This window comes from Dromaius novaehollandiae, chromosome Z, assembly GCF_036370855.1.
Source record: "Dromaius novaehollandiae isolate bDroNov1 chromosome Z, bDroNov1.hap1, whole genome shotgun sequence".
NCBI classification, from domain to species: domain Eukaryota; kingdom Metazoa; phylum Chordata; class Aves; order Casuariiformes; family Dromaiidae; genus Dromaius; species Dromaius novaehollandiae.
In genome coordinates, this window is record NC_088132.1 from 15571458 (window position 1) to 15583470 (window position 12013).

The window sequence follows — 12013 nt, forward strand, 5'->3', positions numbered from 1 at the left end:
GGTAATGGGAACCACACTGGCATTGTGATTGAACTGTACATTGCAATTGCTATATTTTGTTAAGTGTAACTTACACTTGCATTGTGATTTCAGTATATTGCTGTATCACTCTGCTAAATCAAAAAAACACAAGTAACATCAAATATCTTCAAAGAAGTAAATTTTGGTATTGAACATTACACCCTGCATGTGGAATATCTAATTCATACGCCTTCCATTGCTGGAATATCTAAAAGAACCTGGTCAGAGAGTATTGGACTCTGACAGTTGTCTCTTCAGCTTTTTCTCCATACAAGCTGCTACTGTTAGATGGAAGATCAAAGTTACTCTTTTCTTTACTTAACTGTATGTATTGTTTTAAAAGTATTTTTATTTCTCCTTTAAAGATCACATAAGTTTTCTGATATCTTCCCCTGAAACAATGATCACGAATCTCCTTTTAGAGATTAGGTGGAGTCTGCTTCTGACCCCCCATGGCTGTGCTGCTCGTGAAGGCAAGAGTAACTCCCAGTTTCAAGACAACTCTCTTCCCGCCCGAGCCCCCCCTGTCTGACCGCGCTGCGCTCATAGCTCTCGCCAGCGCTGGCGGGGGCTCGGCGCCGCCGCCAAGGCGACCGTTACGGGGCGGGGCCACTCCTCCCGCCACGCAACCGTTGGGCTCTGCGCGCGCCAGGGAGCGGCAGCCAATCAGAGGCCCGACTCGCGCCCCCCAGGCGGGGGGGGGAGGGGCAGGACACGGCGGAGCTGCCGCGTCGCTGAGGCAGCCTCGTCGCGTGGCGAGGGCCGTCGCTCGAGCGGCGGCTGGTGGCTTTTCTGCTCCCTTTGGGACGTACGTTATCCTCGTGTTCCCTGCGCGTTGTTCCCCGAGCTTGCAAACCGCAGGTTTAAAAACATGCTGTCAGAAATAACCGATAGTGTAGTTCTATTATTTATTTTAAAAACATGACCATTTTAAGTTACATTTTGATTTTCTCATACCTACATAGACGAGTGTAGCTCCCGCGCCTATTTAAATTTGAGACTGTGAAGTGTATCTGATGGAGATGGCCATGGTATTTACTGATTAAGCAACTCAGTTTTAAGAAGCTAAGAATATTTTTAAGTGGCTAATAAACACTATTATTACTAGAAGTATTAATTCACAATTATATCATTGCAAGTAATAGTTGTAATTTTGTTGTTTAGTATTGATGCACAGTTATACTACTATAAGAAATCCTAGAAATGGCACACTATAAGTTTTAATGCTCTTCCCTTTCTTCCTGCACTTTAGTATTAAGGTACAAGTCTGCCTCTCTTTAAAAGCTTATCCTGTCTTACACCACCTTCTCACAGCGAGTCTTTTGGATGTGGAAGCGAGGGAGAGACCAGCAGGTTGTCCAAGGGGATTGACTATCCAAGGTGTCCCTGATGGTTTGGATCCTCAGGTCAGCCTCATCACTGTCTGCAATCACGTACACTCCTACCATCAGAAGACCCCCTCTTTCTTCTCTGCCTGTTTTTATACTTTATTTCCCTCCCTTTTTTTTCTTCTGTTCCTGAACCCACCTCTTCACCACCCCAGCATCTCTTTTTCTCCACCCAGATGCATCCCAAATAAACAACCAGTGCTGAATCACTTTTTAGTCCTTGGTCCCGGGTCTGTTACATTTGTAACCAAATTTAGTGTTTCCCACACTGTTACCTAAGCAATTTTGGTGTCATGTGGTATTACTTATGGCTGCAGTGCCAGATGCTGGCACCTTGAGTCCCAAGAGTCCCTGCTGACTCTACCTTTCATGGAGTAACATTTTGTTTCATTTACATTATACAGTTTTGGAAAAAATTATCTTACTTTAGCTTTGACTCCCCTACCTGATTGTAATTAACCGCAAGCAGTGTCTCACGCATACCAGAGCAGCAATATAACCTGTTTTGCGCACATATCCTATCTCTGCCCTTGAATAGTTTTCATCACACTCCTGGTTCCCAACAGAGGCTTTGTTTAGAGGTCTGGTGTTACAGCAGGACCTCTTTCTCACAACCAGCCAGTACAATCCCCTTCCTTCTTAAACTGACATAGATTTTAAAAGGTCCCCTTATTTTTACGTAAGTCAATGTAAAGTTAATGGTATACATAGTTAAAGTGCTATTGTTAAATTAGAATCCATATAAATGAATTAGATGAGTTCGGGACTCATAATTACTGTTTAAGACTCTCCTAATTCAGGGGAGTTACTTTGTATGCTTACATTCACTTAATGTTTTGAAAAGTTTTCTGTGAAACTAACTGTAACAGCAAGAGGTATAGCCAAGAAAACCCCAGCTCATTTAGATTAAAATCAGCTGTCCATGGTCTGTAATTAGTCTGTTACATTTTTCCAGAGGAGGAATACTGAATGCTTGAATGCTTTGGGTAGCAGTATTCTAAGGGAAATTCCTTCCAGAGTGCATGTGCTAGCAGAAATTAGGAAGTTATTATTGGCAAATTATAATTTCAGCTTTCTCTTTTATCATTTTTGTATAATACAGAGGGGATTAAATAATTCATATTTTATTTTTAGACAAAATCCTTTCTTTTTTTAGACAAATGAAGTGTTGAATACATCACAAAACAAAAAAGATGATGTTTGCAGCTTTTAAGTATCACTCAACAGACTATTTATATGAGGTATGGTTTTATTATTTCTCTTAATCTCTTTCTACAAGACATAAGGCAGTAATTAAGTAAAATTTGGTACACATTAAAAAATACAGAGAATACTAATTTCTTGGGAATTCTGTTTTAGTGAGTTTGTTTTACTGTACTTTTGCTGCAAATAGGACCTTAATTCTCTTACTGATGGTGAAGTGATGCAGTTTTTTTAATAAAAAAATTGGAGTACAGTTTTGCCAAATCTGAAGAGCATCAATTTTTTGATTTTCTGTTGGAGAATCATGTTTTATAGCTGGTTTCTTGTTCAGTGGAAAGTGCATTGTGACTTCTAAAGCATGGAGGTCAATCAATTATCTTTTCTGGAAATGAATCCAATTTTCTAGCTACCTTAATATCCAGTAGGGTAAGAGTATCCAACACTGTATTCCCTCCAGGTATTACAGAGGAGTATTTCTTCATAATGTTTTAGATGTAATTCAAATTTCATGGACTGCAAATATTTTTTCACATTTACGATGAATATTTTGGCTTTATCGATGTTGATTTGTTAAGACGTAAAAACCTGATGAACTCCTGTTTTCCTTCCTGTCTACTTTTGTGTGGTGTGATGGTATGAATTGCTTATCACTGCATCACACTGTTTTGCCTATTTAAGTTCTTATTTATTTGCATTTTCAACAAGAAACTATAAGCCAAAGAAAAAACTTCTCCAGCACAGTGAGGCTTTGCTCAGAGGGGCTGTTTTTGGTGTGTGGATGGAAGAGGGAGGTATTGAGACATGACGCTTTAAAGAGTTCAGGGAGCGTGCAAGTACACATACAAGTACTCATGCACACATTCGCACAGCTGAAAGAAATGCAGCCTGAGACTGGTCCAGTGGTAATACCTGATAATTACTAAGATCCACAGCATAAAATAGCTTGCCTACATCCCTTGCCTTTGAGTGCAGAAATTGTTCCTTATAGTACCCATGTATGATGTTGTAGTATTTTTCTTGAGTTATAACGACAGAAACTTCTAACTCTACTGTAACTCCAACAGTATGCAAACTATCATTCAATATTTGTGTGAAAACCTTCTCACAGTAGTTCCATTAAGTTTGCTCTTCTGATGCTTCTGTGTGAATAAAAACTGAAGTACATGAGCAAAATATATAAGAGGCTATTGTGGAAAAGAATTAAATTTTGGGCTTTTCTGGCCTGAATTTTGAGGAGTAGAGCAGTACTGACTAGAACAGAACAGGGCAAATGAAAACACGTAGAAGAGAAACGTCTAGTGACCTGCTGAATGGCAGCTCTGGATCTGAACAACAATATAGCTCTAATATGAGCTGTGCTGCAGCATGCTTTCTTACCACCAGAAGGGGTCAATAGATGGATCACACACTAAAAGTATTAAGCAGTAATCTGTCTGTACAAGCAGTAGGCTCCTTTAAAACTGCAGTGTCTTGTCCAACTCTTATTCCTAACTTCTATTCTATTAGATTGTAGATGAGAGTTAGATTGATTTTTCAGGCATCTGTTACAGCAAATGCACTTGCTTAGTGTTTCCAGTTCTTAGAAAATATTGAAGTGCAATGAGCATACCACACTGATTCTTGCACACATCTGACTCAACTGGCTGTGGAATCCTGGTCTTAATGTACTTGTTGTGCATTTTTATCACCCAACAGAGACTGTTTTTCTAACTGCCCAATATAAATGAATTACTGAAGAAAGGGCATGTTTCAGTCATTAAAGACTCAGCGTTAGATTCCTTATGCTAGAAGTTCAAGCTTCTCTTACGTTACAAACTGACAATACATGCAAGTCATGTGGAACTGTAAAAATACTCCATGTTTTTTGCTTAAAAAAGAAATCCAGGTTAAAAAAAAGAAATAAACGTTTAGATTTTCTTAAAAGGAGTATATATGCATGGATTAAATTATAGCCATTAGTAGGGACGTTTAAAAACACTTTCATCTGAGAAAGGCAAGAGTATATGGTAATCGACTTCGTAAAGTGAACTGATTCGTCTTAACCTTTACACTCAGAACAATTTCATTTTGAAATGTTCTGTAACATGCACTTTTGCTCTTCATAAGGCTACCATCTGTCTAGATAGCCCTAGCACATACTTGTTCCACTTCACAAACATCAGTGATTGAAAATAAGCTTAATTCTGGGCTGTTAGTTTAAAGTTATCCTCAGTAAAACTCCACACTTATATTTACAGTTTCTTGCTGATCTCTGTCATTTTATTCCTTATATTTATCTCTTTAGAATTTTCTACATAAACCCCAGCAGGTCATTTATTTGTAACCCCAGAGTACTTTAAGAGCTGTTGCATCACAATCCTTACACCTTGTTTTACTAAGGACGAGTTTTTACCAACTCTTTTTCTCTTTATTTGATTTCTTCCAGGAACTTCACTAGCTGTACTTTATTTTACTGTAAATGTAATAGTTTTTGTAACAGTTACTTCATAGGCTACTTAATCTAATATATGGCCAGCAACGTGTAGCAGGCCTAGATCCAGTTGTCACTTTCTGCTTTTTTAGTACAGAATCAATAGAGAAGGCGATCATACAGGAACTGTCATGCTTTGACTTAGGCAAAAGGGAATATATTGCATCAGTATGGTGTTTATCAAATATTGATAAGAACCTTCTAAAGCAAAGATTGTATTATGGCAGTATTTTTTGCCTTTTGGTTAGAATTAACTGGCATTTACAGGACTGGGAATTATATCTGTTGTATCACAGAGGAATGAACTGAAAGGGGAAAGGTTCCGTTATGGTGAACTTTCACAGAAGTGACTGTGTTTGTTCACATTGCTTCCTGTATATTTTTTTCTTTCATTTTCATTTTCTCCCTGCCTATACAGAAAGGTTTTGAAAAGTGCAGCTGACAGCACTGTTCTTCTGGTAGCAGTCCAAGTCAGTGAATTATCTCTACTTTGTCACCTAAAATGTCTAACTTTACAAACTGTAACTGACTTGACAGCGTATGCTGAAGTGAGTTGACTGAAGTAGGAAGATCCTAGGACCTTAAGCAACAGAGTTGAAGCAGGCCATGGACATAGAACTACAAAGAGATTTCCAGTCTCGCTGATAACATTCTCCCACATTTATTGCCAGTTGCATTTCCCAGTATGTCTTTTACACCAGAATTTTGGACAACTTCTTCCTAAGTTATAAACTTGTTAAATCCAAACGTCTACTTAAGGTTAATTTTTCTGTAATTCCTACTGTCAGTGTTTCATCCTGGTTCTGTACCTTTTATATAATACTACATGTGGGCTTTTGTGACACAAGAGCTGTTGGATAGTTTGTTGAAGGTGGTCTTGAATGAAAAGTTACTGAAGTTCCCATGTTGAATATTTAATTCTAGAATTCAGTTGATTGTAACTAATATCAGTGGCATGTTTCAGAAGGCTTTACATACATTGCATCTGTCTAAATGTGATGAAGCTATATTGCCTACCATGTTTTTCTTGTTACTTTTAATGAAGGTAAATTAGGTAATAAAGGTAGATTTATGTAAGTATTTTAGCTTAGCTTTAGATTTATTTAGTTACTTTTAGCTCTGAGAGTCTTTAAAAATATTTTGAGCAGTTATGAAAGCAGTAGTAGGAATCATTTTAAACTGTTTCTAGTCAGCCTGCACGTGTGTCTGTTAAACTGTTCAGGAGGTGTATGCAGTTGTTACTATATGCACTTGTAATTGCCCATTAGAAGTTTAGATAAGTATAACTAAGTATATGTGCAGTTTTGCATATGCAGAAATATAGATAAGGCTGAATATCAGGTCTGATTAAAGGTTAAGCTTGTATCCTAATTTCAACTGTGTCAGTTTTACAAAAAATAAAGTTTAAATATATAATATAAGTAGTAAAACCTTGAAAACAATGGGACTGTTTGAACAGGTAGAGCACAAAAAGAATAAGGATGGAAGTTTATCTCTCATAATTTTATCACATACCTTTTTCTTTGTGCAGAGCATAGCAAGGCAGAAGTTTTCCATCGGTAGATTATCACTTTGCTTTCCACCCTGTTTACATCAAGATGAAAAGTATCATCTCACCGGACTCTTTGCTGATGATAAGTATAGGAGGCCATGGACTAGAAGTAGGTTATATTGTCCTATATAGTTTAGACTCACTGTAGATTAAAGGAGAAGCTGGTGGTTTGGCTTAATATGATATGTCTGGTAGAAAAGAAAGTATTACCAAGAGTAGCAGTATACCAGTTCATACAGCACTTGCAGATAGCATATGTTCATTGCCAAAGTAGAAACAAATGGGTAATGGATATTTATTTTGTATAGCATCACAAATAAGGGTAATTGATTAGTTTTTAGAAGTCTCTGGAAAATTTACTGCTGAGTTAATCAAATACAATACAATATGTCAGGAGTATGCAGTTGTGGAAGGAAAGGACATGAGTAAAAGGAGATGAGAAAATGATAGGAGAGGAGTAAAACTGCAAAAATTGGTAAAACTGATTAGTTGGGAGAGGTTTGAAAGATGATGCTGAGATTCTGAGGTATTGTAAAAAGGGGGGGATTTCCAAGCTTAGAGGTAAAAGTAAAATAAATAAGAAAATATTTGCATCTTTCTGGTGTATTTTTAGTGTTGCTAATGGAAACTAAAAGCATTTTTTCTTCTGTACATACTAGCCACGGTTTTGTTAGCCTCTGCAATGGTTTGTCCAGTACATAAAAGTAAAATCTCATACATTTGTTTGATTTTATTTGTTTCTCTGTTTCAGCCTCAGTTATTTCAACACAGAATATGACAGATATTTCTGTACTGGATCAATGGAAGAAAAGTTTATCTGTGGAGGATTTCCTGGAAAAGTCAGTAACCTTAACTTAAAAATATACACAGTTCCTCTGGTATCATTCAAGTACTTTGTGAGTCATAAGCTAATGATGATAACAATACAGAAATGTTTTCTGTCAGTTATAAGCATATCATGCATGAAGCTGTGTTAGCGAACAGCTTGAGGATGCCTTTTTCACTAAAAGTAGTACTGTATTTTTATGGAGTTCTTTGCTTTCTTACCTACTTTTTAAAATTGATCTTGCAATATATTTCTGCCTTTAGAAAAGGTCCCTGAAATCTATGCATGATCATAAAAGCAAACCATGAGGACATTTTTCCTCCTACCCTCTTTAAAAAGGCAGTTATCTCATCTAGAGCCTGTTTAAAAAGGCTGCTTATAAACCTTTAAAAAGGTGTCAAGAGAAGCTAGAAAAAGTCTAACTTGCATTGCAATGATAGGAGATAGAAATATTTATTTAAAAGTTCAAATAATAGCAATGCAAATGTCTAGTATGGCAACATAATATGAAAATTGTATTATCTCTGAAATACAAAGTTTGTTTTAAAAACAAGTCTGCAACTCAACCTTCATAGTCTGCATAGAACATGAAAAAAAATGTTTCCATGAAACTAGTAAATTGTGTGAATTTCTGCTCTCAAAATTGTGGCAACCTGAAAGAAATGGAGAAATTATATTTGTGGTTTTACAGACTAGACTGAAATTTGTGTTATCTTCAGAACTGCATAAAAAATAAGCTTTGTGAAGAAGAAAACTTATGGTTGCAGAATTAAGCAATCATATTTAGGAAATGTCAACACCATGCTTGCCAGTGCCTTATTGTGGCACTCTTCTATGATTTCCCTGTGGTACTGGCTTTAATTACATTACTACATACTATTTTTTCTGTATAATCCTCTCCCCATTCATGGAACAGAAATGATCAAGCTCATGGAATTGATCAGAGCCAGGTAGTGAATGAGAATATTGTCTATAAGATTACACCTCTGGTGTAGCAATGGAGAGGTGACTTCTTTGTATATGTGGTATTGCATGAGAAGGAAGTATTTATGCCTTAAAAACAAAAATTTGTTATTTCAGATAACTAATATCCAGAAGATAACTGGAATAAAAGGACATACATAGGGGGGTATCTGGAAGAAAACCTTTACCCGAAATTTAAAAGGACTGATAACTCCCTTAATGATCATCTGAGTAATTCTTGGATCATAAGTTAATGAAGATAATAGAGTCTGGAGAGGCTTTCTTTTCTTGCTAGTATGCAATTCGTGGGGCTTGGTTAAGGAAGTTGAATGCTCTCTGGGGAATTGTTTATGTTTTTGGCTCTGTCCAAACTCCTGTGCGGTTTTGGGTAAATCACTTGAACCAAAAGGTCCACAGTGATCCATTGAATGTGATTCTCTTATTTTCTGGAAGACTCAAAGACATATGCTTATGACTGAAGTTGACTGGAGCAATGCTTGAACACTGAAAGTTCTGTAAAAATGCCAAGTGCTTTCAAAGAGCAGGGGATGGTGTCTCAGGTTGGGCACCCATCATGAGTACCGTGGTCCTGTTCTAGAGAATATAGATTATAATATTATCTGTTTTTATGAGAATCTTGTGGAGACTAATTGTATTATTTTCTGTTTTTCTTTCAATGCTTTTTGAAGTATCCAAGAAAAAATTAACATAGTTGTTTTCAGTTGGTTATCTGTTAAATGGCTGATAGCCATATGCTGAATAGTGAAGATAATTTTCATTATTGGGTAAGTCAGCAGATTTGTAGAAAAAAAATCAATGTGATCACAATTATGCCAAGTGCAGTAGCCGGTAGGGTATAACATGCTGTCAGTCTCTAAGTAGAGTCAAAGTCAGGTTAGAAGTTCTCTAACATTTCAGTGAATTTATTTTGAACTTCTAACTTTCTTTTGACAGGGACATTTTGGCCCAATGCATAATTAGCCCAATACCATGATTTTTTTCCTGTAGTCACAAGATTTGCTGTTTATCTAGCAATCAGTTTTTCTTCCTGATAAATAATAGTAATATTGAATTTAATATGAAAGGTAAAGGGAAAACTAAGTGTTTTGTTTCTTCATTTATTCTGTCTTTTCTCTGACCACCATTGCTGCTGTGCTTTCGATTTCTGCATAATGTTTGAAACCTGAATATATGTGTAACCAAGCAACAAATTTTTGTCATAAATGCTATGATTTTGTAGGTTTCCTGCCCTTTTCAGCCATTATCCTTTTGTACTGAGGTGAAATTTGAGAAGCTTTATTTCTTGGACAAAAATATTTAGTTTGACCATAGAGATGCAATCTAATGAGTAATGATAACAACTGTAATTTCCAGTCTTTTCCAGTGAATATAGTGATTATCAAAGTTCTTAGAGTATCTTTTTTCAGTACTCTTGATTCACTGAGGAGTCAGGGAAGTCAACTTTTATCTTACAAAATGTATTCTTAAAGTAACTTAAGTATCAGAAATCTTTTTCTGCTTTTTAGGAAACCTATCTCTTGTGCAAAATTCCATATTAATAGTGAATTAATAGAAGTTATTCCAAGTTCAAATCCCTGTTCTCAGACTGACTTAGAAGCAGCTTATTTACTAATGAAGAACATTAATAAGGAAGAATTCACTGAAGACAAGTATTTAAAGACTGACTGTGCCATTGAACTTAAAGAACAATGTCAAGGTAAAGTGTTTAATTTACTGTTTTCTAACTTTTTATGATGTCAACTTTATAACTTCCATAATTTCTACTACAAGATTCATAGAAGTTGAAGAGATCTTTTGGGTGACCTCATCCTCTGCAATTTCAGTAGTTATAACCGTTTAAGAGGGATTTAGTCAGTGTAGAAGCTTGTCTGAACAGTGCAAGATAGATGCACATCAAAAGAAATTTCAGGCTGATTAAGCATATAGCAGAAGGTGTACAAAAAGAATCACAATAAATAGTCCATGTTGGGCATTGATCAAAATGGTCACGATCCTTTTTAGTTCAATAAAATTAGATCCCTATTGCATGTTCTTTTACCGTATAAAGGAGGGAAAGGATTAAGCAGTTTTGTCTTTATTGCTGGGATGAAGATTGTTTAAATAGGGTACTGTTCCTCTGTGTTTTCTGAAATGTTCTGATCTGTAGTGCCTTAATGGATAGAAGAAATTCTGATCACAGAAACCACAATGTTGAGAAAGTGCTTGATTCAACCGTACTACAGCTCATTACTCCAAACTATCTTTTTTTTTTTTTTATGAAGGGTTTGGTGGGAGAGGTTCTACCTCTAAATAGATTAGTATAGAAAAGGAAAGTAATTTAATCATTTACTAAGAGCTTTGTTCCACAGTCACACAGGGAGAAGAGCTGGTTCTTGATACAACATTGTACAAGATAACATTTATTAGAAACAGAGTATCATTAATGCAAGTGTATTATAGTTAATAATTGAAAGACAGTAATCTTAATTCATCAGAGTAAGTAATTTCTGATGTTTTTCTTAAGATAGGCCTATGGCAGAAAAAGATATTGAAGGATACTTATTGTGGTTCAAGGTCTCAATAATTGATTAAAGTTCTGTGTGTAACATATCTTTACAGAGAGTGTAAAAAGAATTCAGATGGTTTTCCATTTCTTAGTTTTTACTTTCTTAGAAACAACCTCTAAATTTCTACTGATAAGAGTCTCTGGAAGAAAAAAAAAGAGCATGAAATTCGTAACACATTTTGTATTTTTAAAGTTACAGATAAATATAATTGCAGTGCTTAAACAAAAGTAAATAGGCAAGCTAAAGAGACTAGATTTTGTTTTTATAAAAGTATGTTAAAGAGTTCCCTGTTTTGTTGAGCGGTTTATTGAATTAACAAGTCAGCAAATATCTATCAGTGTAACTAGTATATTACTGCAAAATTTTTTCTAACTTACTGTTGTATTCAAGAAGTAAAAAGTAAAAATAAAGTAAAAAAAAGTAAATAAAGTAAAAAAGTAAGTAAAAGCCAGTTAAATTTTGAGGGAAGTCTTTATTATAACATTATTAAAAGCTCCAGTTTTGAAAGATTTGCAAGTTATTTTGTCTCATTGAGAGCCTGCTGCTTAATGCCTACTAGTCTGCTTGCCAAGTAGGTTTCACTAAAGACTTTAAGATACATACAGAGAATGCCACAATGCAGAAATTCACTGAAAGGTAAAAATAATTTGAACTGGGCTATTATGAGCGATATGACATAGCTATCCAGTCTTGGTTTAAAAGAATGTTTAATACAAAATTAAGAAAGATAGAATTTGGATGATAACTTGAAATTGGTATTTCCAATAGAGGAAGGCTAAGTTTAAATTCTAAATAACTTAGTTTATTAGTGCAGGGGATTTTTTATACCTGCTTTTGCATATTAAAATATTTCATGGTTATTCCCCTTAATATAAACCTGTGTTTCCTTTCAGAGACCAAAATCAATTTCTTGAGTCATTTTACTTTTTGAGATGTAATATATGAAAGTAATTCTTAAAATAAAACAGTTGTAGCACTGCACATGGTATGAAGGTTCTTGTTTAAAACAAAATTGTTTCCAGT

General features: G+C 35.5%; 1 protein-coding gene across 1 annotated transcript in view; it reads left to right on the forward strand.

Annotated features, from left to right (window-relative positions):
- The first annotated feature begins 2590 nt into the window (after window positions 1–2590).
- Window positions 2591–12013, forward strand: part of SHOC1 (shortage in chiasmata 1) — a 49728-nt gene continuing 40305 nt past the window's right edge. Inside the window, exons 1-4 of the mRNA XM_064501927.1 lie at window positions 2591–2650; window positions 6614–6743; window positions 7392–7473; window positions 9950–10140. Of these exons, the coding sequence (XP_064357997.1) occupies window positions 2603–2650; window positions 6614–6743; window positions 7392–7473; window positions 9950–10140 (451 nt within the window). The 5' untranslated portion in view covers window positions 2591–2602. The remainder of the gene's footprint in view (window positions 2651–6613; window positions 6744–7391; window positions 7474–9949; window positions 10141–12013) is intronic.